Raw genomic sequence first — 24,806 nt, forward strand, 5'->3', positions numbered from 1 at the left:
ACATCAGATTTTACAGGCCGTCAAATACCCACGGTCAGTACAAAAGATAGAACTTAACTTTTTTGCCTAAATAAAAGCTTATTGTTGTAGCATTTTAGTTGCTTATTCTGTTTCTTATAACATTTAGGTATTTTAGATACAGAATAACTGTTTTATGCAACTATTACATAAAATATAGGAAATAATTTTGTCCTAAAATCTCAGGACATTTGCCATTTTTTAAAATTTTTGTCAGGACACAACTGCCGAAAGAGGGACTGTCCCTCGCAAAGTGGGACAGGTGGTAACTCTACTTCTAATCAAGTACCAGCTATTGTCTGAATTGCCGACTAACTGAAAACTACCCAGAACTTATTTGCAATTTGATGCGCGTGCGACATACAATCACTACAAAGTTTTCTTTACGTACCGACTTAAAACAAACACGAGTTTAAAAAAAAGGAACCACTTCTTTTTGTTGTCTTGAGCGTAGGGTTTCTTTAGTGGTAGCACCCGCTGTTTACAATCTCTTTTTCCTGGTGCACACATGGCTGGAAGAGAATTTGACATACAGTAATGCAGTGGAGTTAGAGGCGTTTAACTAAATGTTATAATTTTGGGTGCGCTGTTGTTAGAAGAAAAGTTATTTCTCACCAGAGAGGAAGGAGTGAGTAATCATTTTCAAAAATGAAACAGAAAAAGAAAGGTACAAATTACGTTGTTATATTTTATTTGTTTTGTTTCTTGAACGCAGAACAGTCTGCGTTCATACTGAATGCAACCTTATCCGAAATAAGTTTTAAGTTTGTGACTCAGCTCTCATGTTCGCTGTATGACTGTAAGCCTGCTTTCAAATGTCGTGTTTTTTTTTTTTTTGTTTGTTTTTTTTGCCTTAAACTTTTGCTGTGTTCTTCGTAATGTGTCCAGCCGGTTAACAAATGTAAAATAGACAAATGTGTGCTGAAGTTGCTTAATAATGTCATACGATACGCCCCATATTTATTGTTTTCTTATATATATATATATATATATATATATATATATATATATATATATATATATATATATATATATTTTAATACAAATCATACTGTTAAGGCAATGTTGTCCATGAGTACAGAAATTGGTACGAGGAATAAGATGAATGTGCGCATTGATCGAATCTGCAGTTTAACTTTAGTGAATTGTGTGAAAACGAATAAAAGAAAAGAGTTCAGGTAGAGACAGTAGTTATGACAGGACATAGAATAATTTGGGTAAGCCAAATTGTCATTATGAACAGGTTAGGTTTGCACGGTTTAAATACAGAAAACATTATTTTTTAAAGCGTTAAAAAAACATACAGGACACCAAGGAAACTAAATTTGGAAACCATTGTAAGCGTTAAAAGTGAAGATTTATTCAGTTTCGGAAACTCGAAATGTACAGGCATTCCAAATGAAAGCCCACCCCTACATACATGCATCTTTCTGCATTTGTTTACATCCATTACTTAAATATTTGGATTGAGACTGCTGTTTAGAATGGAAACTGTAGTTTGCATTAGTAGCAAGAATATAGGTCTATGGACTGTTGCCAGGCTAATAGCCCTAGAGCCCTTGCAAGCCTAGCCGTATTTATCCAGAGTTGCCCCAATTGTTGGAGGTTAGGTGAGTGAAGTTCGCAGAAGGAAGGGTTTATGATAGTTAATACTGACTTCCTCTGTACAGTGACACGGCTTTCAGTCTTTCTGCATAACACTTGTTTTGTGTACTCCTGTAATTTCTTGGTGAGAAACCTCTGTGGTCTCTCCAGTTGTTCCAGGTGCCTATTGAGGTACATGCAACGGAGAGCATTGTACTTATTCAGTTATTGATATGATGAGGACCAAGTATGATGGAAATGTAACATCCTTAGATCTAGATGTGATACCCTTACTTATAAGATGTGCCGTATAGAAGTATTTCCTTACTGCTGTGGATATGTGGTGGTCAAAGTTCAGATTGCTGTCAACCTGAGTACCCAGATCACTACCACTGGGTATACACTTGGGGGGGGGGGGTGCTGTCTGTAATGTAATTAGCAGGGATGTCAGCTTTCTCGAAGGGAATAATAAAGCATTTTTATTTTGTATTTAGCTTTAATCCGTGGGTTTGGCACCAATCATTTCTGTGTTAACCCTTTCTGCAGTATATTAACTTCATTGGGGGACTCAATGATTGCTCTCAATTTGCAGTCATCAGCGAACTTGGTCAGTCACAGGCCATCCAAGTTTGCCTTGACTTCTGAGAAATAAGTTCTTAACAGTAAGGAACCCAGCACAGAGCTGTGTGTTACGCCACTGGTGACTGGTATTTTGCTAGAGGTGAAGTCCCCCACTTTAACAGTATGTGTCCTGTCGGTGAGCCAGCTGGCTACCCATCTGAATTGGGAGTGTTTCTGTATATTATCTGAGTGGGGAATTGTGTCAAATGCCGTGGCTAGGTCAAGGCAGGCAGTATGTACCGTCTTTCTCTCATCCAGGGCCTTTGTGACTCTCTGGCGGAAGTCGACCATGTTTAACAGGCATGATCTACATTTAACAAATCTGGACTGGGTGGGGTCCAGAGTGTGGAAATTACCTATATTCTTGTTAATAAGGTCCATAATGATTCTTTCCATGTCCTTGCAGATAAGATTAGTTAAGCTTATGAGCTTTTAATTCCCAGGGTCGGTTGATGGTCCTCCCTTGTGCAGAGGGATAACTGTTGCTGTCCTCAATTCTGCTGGAACATAGCCAGTTCACAAGTTGTGGTTAAACAGGGATTCAAGTGGGTTTGCTAGGTCATGTTTTTAAGTTGTTTAAAAGGCAAGCTGGGATGTTGTTCTGGTCCCATTGATGCCATGTTTTTGACCTTAGGGAATGCCAAAATGACCTTCTCTCTTGAAATAATAGGCTGAGGAATGGTGGCAGGTATACTTTGGTGGTTGAGTGGAGGGTACAGGGGGTGAAGTTTGCTCCAAATGTCAGCTAGCAGGTTGGCTTTTACATCCACTTGAGTATGGGTTGTGCCATCCACAACCATTTCAGTACATAGCAGGGTGTTCCGTTTTAGATTTTGGTTGTAGTTAAAGAATGTCTTCTGATTATCCGTAACTAGGGGGGCTGTTTTTGCTTCATAATTAGCTTTGGAGGACTCGACAAGATCTGTAATTTGTTTGTTTAAGCTAGAGAGAGATTTTTCCTCTGCTGAGCAAGTTCCTTGTTGTTCCTGGATATTAGTTTCTTTCTCTTGATGTATAGCCTGTTTATACTACGGGTCCACTGGTCCATCAAAGTGGCTTGTTTTTTTAGCAAGACCTGGTTTTAATCCAGTCAGGTACAGCCAATTCTTTACAACTGCTTAAGTGGTTATACAGGGATTGGTCTGCACCTCTGCATAGGAGTCTGTGTTTCTGCTTTACAATGGGCTTTGAAACTTCTTATACTATCACTTAGTAGGAGGTAATTTGACTTTGAAAATTTTTTAAGCATTTTTTTAGCTTGATGGGGTATCTGGTCTTATAATTACATTGAACGAGACTGATTTATGGTCCAATCTTACCAGGGAAGGACATCACATGGGGGGGGGGGGGTGCAGCATTAGTGAGTACTGTGTACCGGACATTTGAGCCTCTTGTGGCTGTACTGATTAGCAGTTCCAGAGCATTTCTGTTGACAAAGTCCAAGAAGCTCTGAGCCAGAATGCTTGTGGTTGTGTGTGTTTCCCAGTCAATGGTAGGATAATTAAAACTGGCCAGGAGTAATGTGTTGGCAAGTGACTCCAGTAAGTCCATGTATGATGTATGATGTATGCTTTTCCTTTTTCATGGTAAGGGACTTATAGCTAGCTATGATGTGGTAGGGGACTTTGCCTATAGTTATTTGGATATGGAATAGCTCGAGAGTCATACTGTCTGACCTGTCTCGATGTGTATTTATCCTTAATGAAGATGGATACACCTCCTGCTTTGGTCTTTTATGCCAGTTTGTGGTCTCGAAGGCATGGCCAGGGTACTTTCTTTACCTTTGAACCATGTGTTGGTGACTGCACAGATGTCAGCAGCTTCCAAAGTGAGGAGTGTTTCCAGGGAGTGCAGTTTGTTGTTTAGATTCCTAGCTTAAACAGCAATACCTTGAGTTTATCTAGAGAGGATTTTATGTTGGGAGTTTGGTTATTTTGACACTGCCTAAAAAAGGCAAAATAGGGTTGGCTAATGCCTTTGCCAGTATCTGAAAGCCTAGAGGAGACAGGTGCAGGCCATCTCTGGCAAAGCAGCAGAGCCTGTTGACCTTGTCTTCCCAGGCTGACAGATACTGGATCCACTTGGGCTGACATCAGAAGATAAGCCAATTGTTAGTCATTTTTTGTTTGTATTTTAGCATCATCCTTGGAGAAGGTAGAATGCTGCTTAAGGCAAGGCTTTTACCTACCTGTGACACGCAATCCTGAGGGCTTAGTCATGACTCTCTTCATATAGTCTAGTGATGTACATCTCAAGTCATTCACCCCCACATGGGCTATGATGGAATCATACTGGTACTTGTGGTTGAGTGACTTAATGGATCCTGGCACCTGACAGGCAGTTAACTGTAACGCACTGCTTATCCAGCCCGTGTGTCTTAGTGGAGTCGCCTATGACCAGTACATTAGGTATTGTGGTGTTACACCTTATGTGCTTATTTGTTGAGACACTGGTGTGTGTGTGTGTGTGTGTGTGTGTGTGTGTGTGTGTGTGTGTGTGTGTGTGTGTGTGTGTTGTTGTTGTTTTCTGCATTATGTGTGTAAGTGGTTTCTGTTTAGGAGGCCTCTGATCTTTTGGTAAGTTAGTAGTGAGTACCTCCACATATGTAGGTTCATGTGTCATGTCCTTATGTAGTGTGGGAAGCGTGTGTGCACTGGCAACCTGTTTGGCATTTGAGTTTTCATTATGTGAGAGTCTGGCCTTCAGTTTCATGGTGTAACTACATTTCTCGCTTAAAGTATTTCTTTGTTTCAGACGTAAGTGGTTGTCCATACACAAGACAATTGCTGCAGGATGCCCGTGTCTGTCAGGCTTGCCAGAGAGATGATGGGGAAACTGCCCATTCATCATAGCAGGCTCTTATATGTTTTATTAGGGAAGGGAATGGGTTAATTTGAAAGGACTGTGCTCTTAGCACCAAGACGAGGGAACTATACTTTTGTAGATTAACGTTTATCAATAAGGCAACACTGCTCAGTGCACAACTGAGTTGCTCCTAGAGCAGCAGAAAAGCTTGGAAAGGTTTCATCGACAGCTCTTCAGGAAAAAAACTTGAGCTTATAGGCTTTTGCATCTATACAGGGCACTGCTAACCGCCTCTGCACAAAGAGCATCACCAGGCAAAAGCAAGGCTTAAATACGAGCAAAGAGAAAAAAGTTTAGAGCTTAACTACAAATCATGAAAGCACACAATAATCCTTCCACCAGCTATCCCTAACTCAGACAGGTTAAGTCAGTACCCCACAACTAACAGATGCAATGTAATACAGTGAAATTAACTACTTAAAGCAGCAGCAGACAGTGCAGATTTTTGAAACTGTTAAAGTACAGTCACAGTGTATAAGAGAAATGCAAAAAATAAATAAATATATACACATGCATGCATACATACATACGTAGAGCCATTTTGCCTTTTGAGTGCCTTTCGGCTCAGACAGTCGAGATAAAAACCTACTGCCTCTTGATGAATAATCCCAGTCCTCCTAATGTAAAAGCACAGTATAGGAGTGCTACCACAAACCAACTTAAAAGCTACAGATATATCAATGTACTTTAAACAGCTTACAAAAGTGTGATTATTCAATACAAGTATTTCACTTTGTATAAATGAGCAAAGAACCACTCAATTGTACAGAATTTATAAATGTACTAAAGACTAGATAAGTTTATTAATAAGCCCTACTGCCAATAAAACTATATGCAGACTGCCAATAAAACTATATGCAGAAATCTCAAGTGTTTCCCCAGCCTAAACAGACCAGGCTATCTCCCAGTGCACTAGATGGAAAATCCACTGACCTCATGATGTAAAAGCAAGTGCTTGCTAGAGTGTAAAAATAAAGTTAATAAGATAATATAACTTGAGCGTGCCTTCAGAAACTGCATAATGAAGCGGAAAAAAGTCTGTGTGGGTGGTAAAATAATTTGAGAGATCTCTCTCATAATTAAACATATAAAGTCTTTAAGGAAAGAAGGCAAGGATTACCCTTTTAGTGCAGTACCAGTTATGTCATGTGGTTATGTACCACAGGCAACATCTTATCTGTTTCAGTGTGTAACGTTTTAGGGGCTGAGTGAGAGAAATTTTTTGAGTGCTTATTTTGACAACATACTTCTCAGCTGTCCAGATTTTTGTGTCATAGTTTTGGTATGTTCTTCATAAAATTTGTGGCTTTCTGACAAATCTTTTTGGTATGTTCTTCATAACATTTGTGGCTTTCTGACAAATTGGTGAGGATTGAAGTCACTAAATAATAACTCGCATTTGATGTTGAGGTTTCACATATTTCAGAAAATGTATGGTAACACAAAACCTGTTATTCTAGCAATATTCTAAGTTTATCAGAGCAATATTTAAATTATGCCCCTATTTTTTGGCCATTGTCCCCCCCCCCCCCCCCCCCAGTAATTTTAGGCTTTGTCCAGATGTCTTGTGACAAGAGGTTGAGAAGTATGCTTGGCAACCTAAAGTAGTAGACATTGCATTCTTGTGAAAATGGGCAGGAGGGTGGACTGGAAGATTTCTTTCCCCTGTTCAGTAGGAAACAATTTGAAAACTCAGGATCCACTTTACGGAATCTGGAGATGTGGAGATCGAATGAACAAACATTCAGACTTGCATATACTCTGTCTGAGACTGACATTTCTTGAGCTATTCTCTTTTCATTGTATGGTGATCTTGAAGTTGGTATATGTTTGGGTGTTGCAGGATGCTTCTTCCCCCTCACATTGAAGCTGCTCCCCTGCAAAATAAAAAAAAAAAAAGCTTAAAGGACAAGAGCGATGTTCATTCTTTCTTCTTCTTTTCAGTATCTCAAGACTCTGCAAAGCGAGCCTCAAGATTTCATTAGGGAGCTGTTTAGTATCATTGATGCATAGAGGTAGTGCATGTTAATTGGTTTCACATACTTTCCAACATGTGTGATTGGAATGCTTATCTAAGTACATCAAGAAAAGAAAAAAAACATGGTGTTAGAGAAATATTTTTGGACGTTTTATCTTACCAAGTTGAACAGACATATGGTCCCTTTTGTAAATGGTCAAAAGGCAAAGCAGGCCTTTGCAGAATTAGAACAGTGCTTTTAGTTCATTTTTAGGCTAACTGTAACATATTTGTAACAATAGGTTTGTGGTGAGTGTTGAAATGGCAGGTTTCTCTCTATCCTTGTGACATGATATCATAATAAGATGAGTCATTGGGTTTCTGTCTGTCCAATCAGAAGTGGGAATGGAACCCATACTGTGAATTTCGGAGACTGTAGGGTTTAGTCTGCTGCTGTATTCAAAAGGGTGGCACTAATACCAGTGTAGTGAGGTACCTGCTAACAGATAGTAGAAAAGGAGCAGGGGAAAGCAGTTTTAACATGGGGACAAGAGACGTGAAACAGATCATGTGCCACATAATTAGGAGTTGATAACAGTAACTCTCTTGCAAGTCAGGTGATGAGTACAAGACCAGCAAAAAATCCAAAATGCTTTTGTCAGGAATATACATTGTCAGGTCATTGGGTCAAGCAAAATGATGGTAAGAGATCATGTGATGGTGATGCTACCATAAAGTACACGTGTAGGGGACAAAAAGAAGACACTGCAAATATCATTAACTGTTTTGCATACTGTAGCTATTTCATAGAACCTGTGCATAACCGAAGCAGTGCTGTTTGCAGTAACAAAATACCTTTTGATATTGGAAAAATTGCATTTTTTGCAGTTTTGTGAGTTAGACAGACTTTTGTATCAGTGTGGCTGGCTTAAACTATCTTCTCTCCAATACTATAGTTTATGCAGTGGCACCTGCTGTTTAATCCTTGCGGGCCAAAGTTGCAGTTGGGCCAGGCTAATAACAATAGGGTACAGCAGGAAAGTTAGTTTGAGAGCTGCCTTTGTTGCTGTCAACGAATGGCTTTACACAATTACCGGGAGTTCTTATTCCCTGCATGCTGGCATCACAGAAGGCCACTGTGAAGAATTAGATGTGGTCCTGCCCCCTTTGTTGGTTGCCCCCACCCCCGAGAACAACCAGGGCTGCAAGAATGGTCTACTGCTTACCAGCATATCACAATTGCCCCCACCCCCACCCCTCTGTGAAGAGAGGCCAGCAGGTAAAGCCTCATTAATCCTGATGGCTTTAATGTGTTCTTTGACTGCTAATGGAACCCTGCAGTTCATCTGGGTCATAGTCCGGGCATTATCTGGCATTTTGACCACTCCTGAACCTGCAGACATTGAAAGTAGGTACATAAAGCAAATCTGGACATCTAACTAGAATAACATTTGAATACCAAATATCCATAACTCTTCCCACAGGAATGTGGGAAACTACTCAAACACGTTTGAAAAACAGTGACAAAAATGATGGAAAAATGTAAATACATTTGCTTCTGATGACAAAAATGATGGAAAATGTAAACGCAGTTATTTTATTTTATTTGTTTCCAGTTTGACCGTGGAGGTCCACTGGGCTCAGGGAGCCTGTTTTCATTGGAGGCCCAGGGAGAAAAGCTCCGCATTACATAGTTTAGTTACAAAAAAGCTCTGCATTAAATATTGTAGTTATCGATACAATTATAGTAAAGAAAAGAAGGCGCAATTACACTTTCATTTCATACAAGAGAAACCGGCATAAATTCTTTGGTTACATGGTACACTTATGTTATTTACAATATGTACATTTATGTTAGGTTAGCTTGAAGTCAGTTAGTCAGGAGTTTAAGGGGTGGAATGATTATTAGGCAATAGGAGGAGAGTGCAGTTGCATTTTCTGTTAGAGGGAAGCTAGGAATGTAGCTGAGTTTTTTAAAGTTTTCACAAGTCCTTGGAGAAGAAGGAAAAGAATTCCATTTTTTTAGCTAAGGAAAAGGTTAGCAGAAGCTGACCAGCAGGACGATTGAGTTTGTGGACAGTGATTAGGTTTTGGTGAGTAGATCTAAGAGTTCTGTGAGGGGTGTAAGGTTGAAGGATGTTGGTTAGTGCAGGGCACTTAGGTTAAAAAATTTAGTCTGTGGTGATTTGGAGATAATCCAGATGGTTGGAGAGTTCAAGCCAATTTAACAAATGAAGGAAGTACAATGATGGGAGGAGAAGTTGGCTTTGGTTGCAAATTTGGAAATCTTATTATAACAGACTTCCAATTTGGAGAAGAGAGAGGCAAATAAGTTTAGTAGAGGAGTGCCATACATTAGTGAGGGGAGTAGATAGGTAGTGGCAAGAGTTTGTCTGGTGGAAGGAGAGAGGAAGTGGGTGTTTTTGTATAGCAAAGTTTTATATGGGTATTCTTAATGTTTTGCTGGATGTGAGTATCCAATTTTAGGTGTTCATCAGTAGTAACTCCAAGTAGTTTGGCGAAGGGAACAACCTCTATAGTAGAGTTGTTGTGCAAGTGTGTGTATGATGTGTGTTTGAGAGGGTTGTGTATTGTCTGTAGCATGAGTGTATGATTATTAGGTCAGTGAAGTGCAGATGTTTGTGTGAGAAATCGACATCTGTGTGGTGTGTGCGCACACTCACATGCTTGCAAGATTTGGGACACTTAGGTTAAGGAAGTTTGTCAGCTGTTCGGGTACATGAGGTTCAAGGGGGCTTACTGTCTAGCAAAATACTTGTTTAGCTATTTTAAATCACTTTTCAATTTGAAGGTTGTGTTTGGTCGTCTTCGTTTCAGTGGAACAGGTTTTCATTGATCTGACCTAAACTGCAAACATTTATGTCAGTGTCCTATGATGTTTCATTGTAAATACGTGATCATATTGTTGCATGACTAGGTTGGCATTACAGGCTTTGCCTCGGTTGGTGTAGTGAACTTGAACTGAATGATTGTTTCAAGAACTTACATGCTCATACCACTACCTTATAAGTCCTGTATTTATTATCCAATTCCGTGTGTGTGTTAGGTATGTATGTATGTATGTGTGTGTGTGTGTGTGTGTGTGTGTGTATATATGTATGTGTGTGTATATATGTATGTGTGTGTGTGTGTGTGTGTGTGTGTGTGTGTGTGTGTGTGTGTGTGTGTGTGTGTGTGTGTGTGTGTGTGTGTGTGTGTGTGTGTATATATATATATATATATATATATATATATATATATATATATATATATATATAAATAAATTTTATTTTTTGTGAAATATAGTTTTCCAGACAAAGGAAAATAAAGTTAAATATACTGAACTGCTTGAAAATGTTAGTAACAAGATGAAAATTTACAAAATACCATGTTATTGCCGTGATAATTAAAATTCTGCTCAATGGAAAATAAACTAATTTTGTTGGACTAGTAATACTCTGTTTTTCTTGATATGACATGGCATTTAATAACTGTTTTGTATTCCCTTTAGTGTTTGTGTCACTTCATTTTGTGTTTATATCCATTTTTCATTGGAAAGTGTAATCATAAAATTATTTAAGGCAAGTTAACTAATTTTACAGTTGTTTGAGGCAAAAGGGGTGATAAAATTCAGTATCTCATGCACTGCAAATGGCATTTTTATTTGCACTCTACATCATCAATATTTGTCAACACTCATGATGTATTACTAGCAATTTATCTTCATTACTGCATGGTCAAGGCTATTAAAATTCCCCTAAACCTTCTACGTTTATACTTTGTAAAAAGGTAAATGATTATGTATTACACATGCACATACACACGCATACAAGAAATGTTGCCACTTCACCAAATCACTCTAGCCCATCTCAACCCCCCCCCCCCCTGCAAAAAAAAAAAAAGTCACACACACACCGCATTTCCTTACACACTGCTTAGGCAAAAGAGACATTGACTTCCCCATGAAACACCCTAGTCAACGTAAAACAACCTTGGAGATCATTTCTGTTCATAATGTAAAAAATGTTAGATCTGAGAGAGAAAAATGTACACCATGTTTTGACGGTGTACACCCATTAATATTTTTGGCAGGAGTGGAGTTGTTAATTCTGTGTCAGAGAAGTATTGAGAGTGTGTGTGTTTCTAGACACCAGAACAACAGCATTATATAGTCTGTATGGGGAACACTAATCTGGTTACTATACTGTGTTCAGTTCAGTGACATGCTAACAAGCTTTTTTTGCATGTTTCTGAATACCTTTTAATCCCAGTAGCACTACTAGACTTCCTCAATATTGAAGCCCTTTTAGTGATGCTATAATTTCACAAACTCCCACCCTGCATTTACCATTCAGTATAATGTAAAAAAAAAAAAAAATGGAGGACCAAAAAGCAGCTAGTCAGAAAGTAGTATTACTAGCAAAATGGGCCAAGTTTTTACTACCCAAGTAAACATGACTAAATTGTAACACTAAGAAATCCTAATTTAAATCATACCAAACAACTAAAATATATTAAGTTAAATGAATTGTTACTTAAAAAACATAATTTATCTCAACAACTGATGAGAAAATGATCCATTAAAAAAATGCACAAATCACCCGCTACCTTATTCTGTAGAATTGGCCAGTTTAATGTAGGCCATTAACATCCGCAGGTAATACTAACATAAAAAATGGCTAAATTGAATCTGTGGGGTCTGGTTTGTGTGATGTATGAAATATTTCCTACTGCATGCTTGTGGCTTCACCAATTGTGTATTCATAAAAATTACTTAACAGTGCAAGCTGTTTCATGCAACAGACCCCATATGATCCACGTGTATTTGTTCATATTTATTTGTATTACCTGTAGTGAATATGCATATGTACATGTAAATGCTTGTGTATATGCAAATCTATATGCATGGTATGTATTTATTAGTAATATAAAGTTGTGTATATTTCCAAATGTATGTGTGTGTTTGTGGTTCTCAGTTTGGTTCTTTACTGGTATTCCTTTCTGTGTTTTCTTGGGTTTTTGCCAAGTGCTTCAGTTTTTTTCCCACGTCTGATGTTCCACAGGTGAATTGGTATTTTTCCAAATTTTCCATAGGTGTACATTTTGTGGCAATGGGTAAGTATGCCCTGCAGTGGGTTGGCACCTTATTCAGAATTAGTTTCTCTACCTTGTGCTCATTAGGTGATGGGAGTGGTTGCTGTTTCCCTGTGACCCATAATTTGATTAAGTTGGTATTTGGAGAATGAATACTATTATTTATTTGGCTGTACTGACAGTGTTTGGTATATGGCTATTGAGAAACATGGCAGGGAGGCCATATCTTTGCCGAGTACTGAATCCTTTGTTACCCAGCGGGGCAGTAGTTTCTAAAGCTGGCTAGATTAGGGGTGTTACATTGATTGCCTGTAAGCAGAAGGGGTAAGGGCAAATGGATACAGAATGTATTGGCTGAGGAAGCAAAATGGCTTGGAGCATGTCTGTGTAGTATTACCGTACATTGCAAGAAGTGTAGGTAGGAAGATGAGGGAACTGCAGGCAGGAGTGGGGGTGGGGTTGGACATCATGGTATCGCTGAAACATGGGCCAGTAACAGTAAGAGTTGGAACAGTAATTCTCAGATTATGAAAAGAAAGTATAGTGGCTGCTTATGTGCCACAGTAATCTTAAGTAATGGTCAGTCTTTTCATCAAGACAACCTGCATTTTTATAACAATTTTATGTGGTCAGTCATATTCTCATCCTTCTTTTTTTTTTTTTTTTTTGATCCCACCTTATAAATATTCACTTTTTCCTCCTTAAAAAATGAGATATAAAAAGTAATTTTTGCACATTTCTTAAACAAATGCAAGTAAGTTTAAATGTGATAGCAGGGTAAAGCGAGTAGAAACATTGTTTATTTCGCAACTTTCTGCAAATTGAATGTTTTTATATTCTTTCTGGAAAAAAAAACAGGGGTATGAAAAATAATTGCCCATACATTTTCTCGTTTTACCACATTATGTTGCCAAATAATAGCACTCCCAGTGAAAGCAAGTTGGATAAATAGAATATACAGGGAATGGTGTGTTGGATAACATTTTGTGTTAGTATTAGGGTAGGGAATAGGCATGGGTCACAAAATCCATTGCTTGTACATACAGTACAAGATGCAGTACATGTTTAACATCACACCCTTAAGTATTCATACAAAGACAAGACTTAGCACTTGAAATGTGTGCACATAGAGTAGTTATTTTTCAGGAGCTATTTCCATTTCTGCCTGATATAGAATGGAGTAAAAATTGAAATCTGGCATCTTTCTTTTGCGTTTGGAGGTTCCCAAAAAGGAGTAGGTGATGGGAGTTCTAGATCTTTTTATGCCCCACTGTTTGTGAAAAGAAAAAGCCTATTCGTATTCTGAATCCTGAGATGTACAGAAAGTATATGAAGTAAGTTTGAAAACAGTGATTTAGTAACGTGTGTCGCATCAGTAAATGGCAGTTAATTACTCGCTCTTTAAGCTACAGTTGTGTTACATGTGCTGTTTCATATTTAGTAAAGCGCACTGATACCTAATTAAAATTCCAAAACATAAAGGCTGATTACAGATTGTGGTCAGATTTGCCATGATAAATACAGCATTGCTCAGAGATGGTTCTGTGACTGCAGTTATCTACAAACAGTTCAGTTACCAAGACAAAAGAATGCCAACTGTCAATTTTCCTCAGTGCAACAAACTGCAAAGCTCTCAGAAATATAAAATACAGGCTAAAAAGAAAACCCACTGGAGCCACCACGACTGGTTAAAACTTTATTTAACACACAGATAAGCGCTTTCGAGCATTAGCTTTTCATCAGATCTAAAAACAGTTAAAATCAACCATATTTAAATAGCAACCAGTTAGAATCAGTAGCAGAACCTATGCCCCTTCAGTAAGGGTTTTAAAGGCATACAAGCATTTAACCCAGGTGTATGGTTAGCTTGCAATTCAGCTATCCATCTTAACTCGGCTAATTCAGTTCTGTGTACAATGTCACCCCTCTCATACTCACTTGCTGAAATCTATGCTGTTTATTCAGTATGTTGATATAGAGCATTACTTCTCAAACATAATCTGATGTCACTTGTATGTTGCAATATATGTTGTTTTAACATTCTGTTAGTCTTCCCAACATAGAATGCTTGGCATGATGTGCACTCAGCTAAATGCACCACATTTTTAGTTCGGCAGTCTGCATGTAGTCTAGATGTATACTCCCTACCTGACACAGGGTGTTATTTTCTTTAATATATTGACAAGACTTGCATTTTTTACATTTAAAAGTTCCCAACATCTTCCTGTGTGTTGTGGACTTGTTGGGAAGTATGTTCTTACATAAAATCTGCTTCAGATTTTGGCTGTTAGTATAAGCAAATCTGGGGTGGGGACCTACTAGTGTTTTCAGCTTGTCATCCTTATGTAAAATCTTCCAGTTTTATCACCTGGGATATGGCATCAATATCACTATTATAGTGTAAATTTATTCTCACAAATGGGTTATTTCTTAGCTTCTGTTCATTAACATGTAATTAGTCATGTGGCAGCAGATGTAAGTGCAGGGCTGGAGTACAGATGGTTTGGGGTTCTAGTACAGGGTGTGCAACCTTTGTTTTAAACCCTCTCCTCCTCCCAACAAACACAAATACATGTGAGAGATGCAACTATGTAGCCAAACTGGAGGCTGAACTCTCTCAACTCAGGACTGGCAAGACCAGACAGGAGGAGAAGGTAACCACACACACAGCAAACCCAGTCCCACATAGACCTGCCACAACTGCAAACCAAACACATAATAACACAGACATACTCTGAGGCTGTAACAAAAAACTTACCAAAACAACAAAGGCTCCCAAAGCAGACACCCAAAAATCCACCACCTCAAAACATAACACATGCAACACATACTTCAATAAATCAGTGTGTCAAACAATCACAGCCCTTAAGACCAAACACCATGCCTGATACACTAGTAATAGGTGACTCTATAGTCAGACACACTGACGTTCCGGTTACCAGGCTGAACAAGGAGAGGGTAACGGTGAGCTGCCTATCGGGAGCTAGGATCCGCCACATAACACACGCACTCAGGTCACTCCAAAGCAAGTACAAATATGTCTCCGTCATTGTCCATGCCGGCATGAATGACCTGAGACGTACCTCCCTGGACTACATGAAAAGAGACATAAGAGGAGCTTTATGTAGCCCAGGCTGCTATGACCCTGACCCTGAGCAGCATCTTGCCCTCACCAAGAATGATGCCACAATACAAAGACAAGATGATCAGCTTTAATAATTGGCTCAATTACTAGTGTCATTCTAGGGGGGTCCAATGTCTGTCTGCTTGGGATGACATGCTGGACAAGCCACGCTGCTTCGCAAGGGACGGCTTCCGGATATTGGCTAAGGCTCTTGCCACCCCCATAGTGCCTTTTTTAGGCAAGGCTCAAAAGACAAACCCACCTCCTTAGAAAACAAAAATGGAAAAAAATTAAGGGTAATGCTGCTCAACTCCAGAAGTCTAAATCTCAAGATGCAGGCTCTTGAAGCATTCCTCAGTATGGAGAACATGGATGTCTGTGCAGTAACTGAAACCTGGTTCAAGGCTCCTGAGAGCACCCCAGCGCTACCAAGGCTATACCTCGTATCATGCATTTCGGCCCCAAAACTCGGGCCAAACCAAAAAGGGAGGGGGAGTGTCCATATTCATCAAGGACACCCACACCTCCAGGTTAGTGGCAACACATGAAGCATCAGAGACCATCCAGGTGCAACTAACCATAGGCAAAACTGCTATACAACTGGTAGCATGTTACAGACCACCCTCCCAATCTCAAGAACCCCATTCAGCCTTCCTGAAGACATTGGAGGATATGAATGTCTCACCAAACACCATCATATTGGGAGACTTCAACTACCCTAACATAGACTGGGTGCATTATTCTAGCCCTAACACCCTAGCCCAAAGGTTCCTGGAATTCATAAATTCAAATGCAGTGGAACAGCTAGTCACCTTTCCCATAAGGGGAGATAATATACTAGACCTGATCATCACAAACATGGGGACAAAGTGCTCCACACCGGAAGTATACCCCTCACTAGTGAGATCTGACCACAAACTAATCACCCTGGATATGCATATCCCACCTCCACCCCCAACACAAAAGACTACAGTGAAAAACTTCTCAAAAGCCGACTTTACACTTCTTAAGACTGAGATGGTATCCTTTAAGCCCACTGGGCCAGTGGAAACAACATCCCACAATGCTGAAACCTTCACAAATGCTTTCTATGGACATCTCCAAGAATGCATGGATCATGCAATCCCAAATAAAACCCTCTCCACCAAGGGCAGGCATCCTATCTGGTGGACCCCAGCCATAAACAAATTGTATAACAAAAGAAGGAAGCTACTGCACGACAGAGCAAAATCCCATAAAGAGAAGGCATCTCTGATCAGCACTAGTAGAAAGCTACGTTCTCTCATAAAAACATCCAAGGCCAACTTTGAGAGAAAAATCGCTATGGACACTAAAGATAACCACAAGGCCTTCTTCTGCTATGTTAGAAACCTGGGCGGAAACCCTCAGATATGCTCAGAGTTAGTTCACAATGACAAAAAATGCACTGAACCCACAGATATTGCCAACATTCTGGCAGACAGGTTCAGCGCAAATTTCTCCCCTCCCTTACCCCCAAAAGAAGAAATACCTATCCCAGCTGAATGTAACCTCCCTGTCATCTCAGATGTCCAGGTGAGAACCGTCCTCAGCAAAGCTAAAAACACAGCATCAGTGGGACCGGACGGTATCCCGGGTTGCGTGCTACGTGAACTCTGAGGAGCTAAACCCGCACATAAAAATGCTATTTAACCTTAGCCTTACTACAGGATATGTACCTGAACACTGGCGTACAGCAACAGTGGTTCCACTCCACAAAGGAGGCACCTCTACAGACCCTGGTAACTACCGTCCCATAAGCTTAACCAGCCTGGTCTGCAAAGCTATGGAAAGAATCATTATGGAACTCATAAACAGAGACATTGGGGGCCTACAGACACTTGATCCCACCCAGTTCTGCTTTGTAAAGGGCAGATCCTGCCTTTTGAACCTGGTTGACTTTTTCGAAACATTCACTAGAGCCATTGACGAGGGCAAAGCAGTCCATACAGCCTACCTGGACTTGGCTAAAGCTTTCGACACAATACCCCACTTGGGCATCATAGACAAGCTCAACAGCTTAAATGTAAATCCATATGTCACAAGATGGGTTGCAAACTGGCTAAAGGATAGAACCCATAAAGTCAAATTCGCTGGAGCCATGTCAGACTCAAAGCCAGTCAAAAGTGGTGTCCCACAGGGCTCTGTCCTGGGACCTCTCTTGTTCGGCATTTATTTCTCAGATGTGAAAGCAAACATGGGAGGGTTGTGGCTGACAAAGTTCGCAGATCACCGCAAACTAGGCGCCATAGTCGATACACCAGCTGACACATGCATCCTACAGAAAGGCCTCACTGAAACGGACAACTGGTGCCGGAGTCATGGCCTTAAACTAAATGCCAAACAATGTATAGTCATCCCCTTTGGGAAAAACAAAGTACCCACAAATTATCACATAGACAGTAACCCACTGAGTACGGAAAAAGTAATCCGAGACCTGGGGACCCAAGTCGATAGTGACCTCTCATTTGACACCCACGTTGCCAAAGTGGTGTGAGAGACTTTCTACCTTGCCCACCTTATCATGAAGGGATTCACATCCAGATCAAAGGAGGTCATTGTACCCCTATACTCCTCCCTTATTAGGCCCATGATTGAGTACAATGCCCCATTTGGTATGTACCTCACCCGGCACTTGCAACAGCTGGAGAGACCCCAAAAGTACCTCACCAAGAGGATCAAGGGTCTCCAACATATGTCATATGCTGCCAGACTAAAGAAACTCCAGCTCTATTCAGTAGCATACCGCCTACTCAGAGGTGATCTGTGCCTGATGTACAAGGCCATGTCCAATCAGGAATTGATGGACATGCTCCACCTCAAAAAATCCAAATCCATCAACCACGAGAGCTAAAGATTTAAACCTCATCACAAATATGAATAGGACATGCTGGAGGGACAGATTCATAACCCAGAGGCTTCCCATACTCTGGAACAGAATCCCAGTTCATGTTAGGCAGAGCCCCTCACTGACTCTCTTCAAGAGAAATCTTGACGAGTGGATGAGAGATCGTAGGTTTACCCCGGGGGTCATTTCTGTGTCACTACTAGACGGAGGCACAGTAAACTAATTCTATTATGTAAGGGGGTCTTCACTGTGTCAATACTAGACAGAGGCACAGTATTCTAAATCTATTTCTGTACACTTTTGTACCATTACATGGGGTGGCAAAAGCCACATCACTATGGCTAGGCTTATAAATGCCCCAGGGCAGATAGCCTAGTACTAAACTATGAAACTATAAGCTATGAATAGTCTCATTGTCAGAACTGCCCATATTGCATTCAAACCATGGCTTGCCTCTATTCCTTCTCCAGTTTTTTGTTGTCTTGACTCTTTGTGTTGGATAGCCACGACTACATATACTGCATATTATCTAACTCACTCTCCTATATATACTATTTTCAGTACATAGTCTAGAGATTCTTAACCCCTGCCCACTCATTATATTATCAAAAATGTGCCTTGGGTGCATACTGTCATACATTAACATGTTATTTATCCAACAACTTTCCTATACACTCTGGTTTGTAGTTTGCCAGTCAAGTCTTTGTAAATCTTCACATCTAAAAAATCTATTGATTCAGCAGAATAGCTAGCAGTAAAACGTAAGAAATCTGTTGTATTTTCCAAGTATCTAACAATAACAGTAGTTCTTCAGTTATACCACTCCATAAAATAAATTAAATCATCCACAAAACGAAAATCAAACTTGCCTTCCATGGACAAGTACTAGATAAAAGATGAGTAACCTCCCACTGTGCCATCACCAAGTTGGCATAGGTGTTGGCACAGGGGGGTACCCATGGCTACACCATCTATCTGCCAATAATACTGATCACAAAACATGAATAAATTATTGCCCAAGATCAATTCAGGAAAAGCGCATGTCTGTGTAACATTATTTTCATCAAATGTTGCATGAGTTAGAATAAAACCTTTAACAGCTGTAATTCCATAAGAATTTCGAATCGCAGTAAATAAATTATTTACATCTAAAGTCACAAATGTGTAACTTTCATGACTAGTTATAGATTCAGAAGAATCACTGAGAGATAGTAAGAAACAGGAAGTGTCATTTATCACTGCTGGCACATAAGATAACATTATTTTAAGTTTTTCAGTAACCCAACCTCTGCCAAATACTATTCGTCTATAGGGGGGTTTGAGGAGATTCTTATGAATCTTGAGTAAACCTTTCAATGTAGGTATAACAGGTTGTTCAGCTATCACAAATGTATATATGTCTTCAGTTGTAACATTAAATTGCAATAAATCATCTAAAGTATATTTTACATGTGCAGTAAACTCACTCAGTTGGTTACATGTTGTATTCTGATAAGTAACATTTTTTTCTAAGTATTTTAAACATATCTTGTAAGCAATCTCCTCTATGAAGTTTTACAATTCCACCCCCGTTATCAGCTGGTCTGATAGTAACATCAGTGTTGTTTTTCAGATTAAGATCTTTCAGTTCACACTCCAGTTAAATTATAATAACCATGTCTCTTCTTTGTAGCTAACCTATCAGAAATGTCCATTGTTCATAAATTCAAAAAAGTGTCCATAACAGGATGTGCAGGTGGTATAAATGTACTTGGTTTCTTCATGGGTATCTCAGTACCATTTTTGTCCTGTTGGCAAAACGGACATTTATTTGGGAGAACAGTTCTCCTTAAATTAAAGTCAGAAAAAACTTGATGTGTTCTGGTATATTGTGCTGGTATAAAATACATACCTCTGTTCAACAGGGTAAGCTCAGAATCTGATAAAACATATTTAGAAAGATTGTAAGCAATACTTTCATCAGTATGTATATTTTATCTCATCAGTTTTCTTCTTTTCCTGCCACTGCTGTGTGATCTTTCTTTCTGCTGTGTGTTTTTCATCCTCATAGGGACTGAAAGGGTAGGAAAACCCGAACCAATCAAAGGCATCCCTTTCAGTCTGGCTGCCAGTTCTTTGTGTGAGCTTTTGTCATTGTTAGTGGCTGCATCACATTGGAACTGCAGTATACAGCCATTTTTACTCACGTTTTCATTTTGTAATTCATTTTCATTCCCCATTGTGTTAGAAAACGCTGGTGCTTCTCGGAGTGTTACCACCAAACCAGAAGTGCTAGGTCCTTTCACTTCCGGTTGAGTCCTTCCCTCTGAATGTTCAAACTCGATTGCATTTTCATTCATGTTTTTAGTACCAGGGTTAAATCTAGGTCAAAGACATTACCCTTAGAAAAATCAGTATAGTCTCTTTGTAACTTTGTATTTAAATACGCTGAAGTTTTTCATCGTAAGTATTGAGGGAATGAAACCGTGTCTAGCCTTAAAAAATACACATCCTTGTTCAAGTTCTTTTCTATTTCACTCTGCATTTTTTTTTTTCAACCAATTTATTTTCAATAGGTGAAAAAAAGTCCAGCAACAACTGCATATATTTAAAGCTGGTATTTAAATTAAGGGCTTGCCATCTGGCCAACAATTCAGGTACGCCTCCCCATAGGAAGGCATACATAAAACACGCAGTCCTTTTTATCCTGTATGGTATATTTTACTACTGTGGATTTTTGCTTGTTCCTTGTCTGCTTTGGATTTTTAGAAATATAAAATAAACTGTTCTATCAAATTATCAGAAGATTCATTTAACTATAAAAAAATCAGTTGAAAAAAGAACATTAAAAATTAATAGAATGCATTTTTCTTTTTTTACATAAAATATATGATAAAACCTAAAAGTAGTTAAAGGCAGGAATTGCACTAAATCAGTGTGTTGTACAAATGTAGGCATGTAAATGGTCTTGTACAAGCCATGTGGACAGCTAATGAGGCTGAATCGTAAATTTATTTAAAATAATATGGATTTATTTATAAGTAATGCAATTCTGCATTTTATCCAAAGGCATATATTTCAGTCTGCATTAACTGTTAAATGCAAAACAAGCTCACTACTGTTGGGTATGGAAGAGGATACTACACCTGTGTACAGTCAGCAGGTACCAAAGGCATTCCAGCAAAGGGACACACATTCAGAAAGTGCTATCATACAACAGCATTACCTAAAAAAGATTAGACCTTTCTTTTATGATGAAGTACTATTGTGAGTCATTGCAGTATTTTCTGACTATATTGTGTTCAGGTATGAGTTAATGCTCGTTTACACCACATTCTAACATGATGGATTGCTTAGCTGTTGTGTGGTTGTGGCAGAGCAACATATTGCCGATTGCTATGAGGTATTGATTACTGCTAGAGTTAACTTTGGTGTCATCCCGATTGGCTTTGATTGGTACTTGTCAGCAAGCGTTATGTGCTTAGTTCAGTTTAAGAAATTTATTGTGCTAAGTTGTAGTCTTTGGTTCACATCCATAGTGCTACAGCAGCTTTGCAGTGATTTGTTCTTGTAAGTAGTTCATATGACTAGTTTAGCTTTACTTGGCCACCATATAAACAAATAAATGAAAAAAGTTATTGTTTTAAAACATTTTAAAATGGGGTGATTTTGGTTACCCTATATCTTTTTCAATGAATAATACAAGTGTTTTTGAGAAGGGAGGTGTGGGTTCTGTTTTGTTTGGCACATGGTTGTTAGATTTATATTTAGACACTTATAGTGCATATGTACACTTCTGCTTGTTAAAATGTAAATACTAAAATATAGACATTTAAAGGCATGTACATTTTTGTTTGTTAGCATATATACACAAAAGGGTTAAACTTTCCTTAGTTGGAAATATGCATGGTCTGGCATCCAGCTGTGTGTGTAATACTAACATTCTGTGCCTGGTACGAGCTTCAAGGAGAACTGCTCATTCCTGCACCTGGATTTCTTATCTGCAACTCCCTACTGGTTGGAGACTGAAACAATTTCCTAACAGGAACGACTTCCTAAAAGTTTAATGTTGTCACATAATTCACCTTGAAACAGAAAACAAATTAACTTATCAACAGAGTGTATGACATCAAACGAATACCAGTAGTATTAACATCAACAGACTGTTTCATGGACAAGATCCGAATGGTACAAAAAATATATAAACAACATTGAAAGTGTATGATGTTAGATCTGATACATGTAAGAACACATTTGTTCTGAGGTAAATGGAGAATGGAAAGCTATCCTTCATACATGCATTGAAAAGCTAAACTTGGTACATTAAAAGCTGTAAACTGTGACAGTATAGTACATGTCATCTGTTACATAGAAAAGTTATTGTAGTAACTGAGCAAAAGTTAATATAGTGCTGAAAAAGTTAGTCTGCAAAGTTCAGTGCATTAATCAGACTTTGGTTTCAGAAAGCAGAAGCAGCATCCTTCATCATAAATAATTTTTCAGTGGCGAACCTAGCCTGTATTCAAACACAGTGGGAGTGGCGCCTTGTATAAGGTCACTTCAGTAATGGTGTAGTAACGAACATTTATGTATGTGATTGAGTTTTCTACAGTTTACAGCAGTACAGTTCCCAGACATCTGGATCCAGAGTGAGACTGCCATGCAGGACGGTCGCAGTGCCATAAATTCTCCAAGTAGGTGAATTCCCAGGTTTCGAATCTGCGACTGCCAGGTTCGTTTCACTAGTTTTTCAAGTAACTACAGCAGTTTTTCCAACCATCTACAGTAAGCAGTTTGGCGAACTGTATCCCTGTGTAACTGGTAAGAGATCTTTCTGTATTTACATGCAGTATGGATGCCATTAGACAGGCTAGTAGAAAGTGTAAACAGAGTTTTATTCTTAGTGTCAGAACAACTAGATAAAATTTGGGAGAGATTACAGAATTGGTATAGGCAACATATTAGTAAATGTAAAACCTTATTAGGGCAAGTGGACATACATGCACTAAGTAAATGGTTAGTAACATTTGACTGGTATCTGCAACAGAAAAATTTGTGGGATGACCGTAAATATTGTGTGAATCATATGAAACTGCTTTCTGTGTACAATGCCATAAAATATAGTGCAGACCATTGTTGGCAAGTTAAATTGCAAAGAAATATCTTCTGATAATAAAGAAGCAGAAATGGGTAATGCTCTTACATTATATCCAGAAGTTAAACAGTTGTGTCCTGTCACTATGCTAATTTCAGAGCTAGAACTGTCAAATCAATTACTAACAGAATCTCATGTAGATCTTATTGCACACGTATGTACGACAGTGGAATGAAGTTAATCTGCAAGATAAAAAGTGATAAGGACCGGGACGAGGTTCATGATAAATTGGCAGAAGAGTTTAATACATTCCTGAGAGACAGGGTGAGTTCAGAGAGTTCAGAGATGCCATACACAAACTGTGTTAGAATTAGAAAAATAAATTTCTGATCTTAAGCAGCATTTACGAGGTAAGGAGGATAAATTAGCTGAACTGTTGGAAGCTAATTTAAAAAACACAACTCTGATAGTTCAGCTTAAGGAAGAACTGGAAAAGGTAAAGACAGTTCAATTGCTAAAACAGGGAACTACAGCTGATCTGTATACACAGTCCAGATTATCACAAAGTTTACCGCGGTGGAATGATAAGAAAGGCATATTTTATAACATGCTTGCATTTGAAGAATGGGTAGCATGCACAGCATGATCTGATGTATGGACAGATGCATTACTCAGATGTTTTTGTATTTTTATTCCCAAGTGTATTTTAACTTTCATGCAGTTAAAGCAAGACACATCAGTTAAACAGCAAAGTAGTATGTATGACAGCTGTTCTCATGGCATATACACAATGGCAACCTCTCACAGCTAAGCTGTTAGATAATTTCAAAAATCACCATCTCAGATAAGTTTAATGGAACAAGTCGAGCACTTTTAGGCTTGCATTTCAGATAATATATCAAAGGTCAGACAGGGACATGCAACAACCAGAAATACAAAAACAGTTAATGCATTGCTTGTTAGAGTAAATAAAAAGGGTCCCAGGAGATATTAAATACATTTATGAAGAAAATTCAGATACCCTCACTGATTTGGTACAAAACGTAATGAGGGGACAGACTATGGCTGATGATGGGGCATTATATTCGCACCATATCTTTTGCACTAGGAGAAGGGGCAGTGAGCCATTTGAGGTAATCAGTGAAGTAAAAAGCCATGGAAGGCAATGGTGGTATCATCAACCACCAGCAGAAAGAGATGCATCAGCACCGCTAGCTCCGGCTTCTGTATCCATAGCACCAGGATCAAGTACAGGTAATGAACAAAAGGTACCAACATGTTTTTTCTGTATTAAAAAAAATAGGGCATGTTAAGCAAGATTGTGATCATTACACAGTTTAGTGTAAAAAGGAAGAATAGGGCATGTTTCCAAAAACAGAGCCAAAACATTTCAATGTACAGAGACCTTACAGCATTTGTAAAGACAGCTATAAAGGTCATCAATACACAAGGAAAGGGGAAGTATGCCCCATAGATTTTCAGGCAGCTTCACCTGTAAATCCAAAATACTTGGAAGAGCAGGCAAAGGAAATAGCTAGGTGGCAGTTACGTCAGGAAATTGAAAAATCTAAATATGTAGATCATTCAGATACAGCAGAAGACG

At 38.9% G+C, this 24,806-nt stretch overlaps 1 protein-coding gene across 1 annotated transcript in view; it reads left to right on the forward strand.

Moving 5' to 3' along the window:
- Positions 1–449: 449 nt before the first annotated feature.
- ELP3 (elongator acetyltransferase complex subunit 3) overlaps positions 450–24,806 on the forward strand; it is a 1,566,942-nt gene continuing 1,542,585 nt past the window's right edge. Inside the window, exon 1 of the mRNA XM_044061854.1 lies at positions 450–685. Coding sequence (XP_043917789.1) covers positions 667–685 — 19 coding nt within the window. The 5' untranslated portion in view covers positions 450–666. The remainder of the gene's footprint in view (positions 686–24,806) is intronic.

The sequence above is a fragment of the Protopterus annectens genome, chromosome 2.part0, assembly GCF_019279795.1.
Source record: "Protopterus annectens isolate FY-2018-M chromosome 2.part0, PAN1.0, whole genome shotgun sequence".
Classification (NCBI taxonomy): domain Eukaryota; kingdom Metazoa; phylum Chordata; order Ceratodontiformes; family Protopteridae; genus Protopterus; species Protopterus annectens.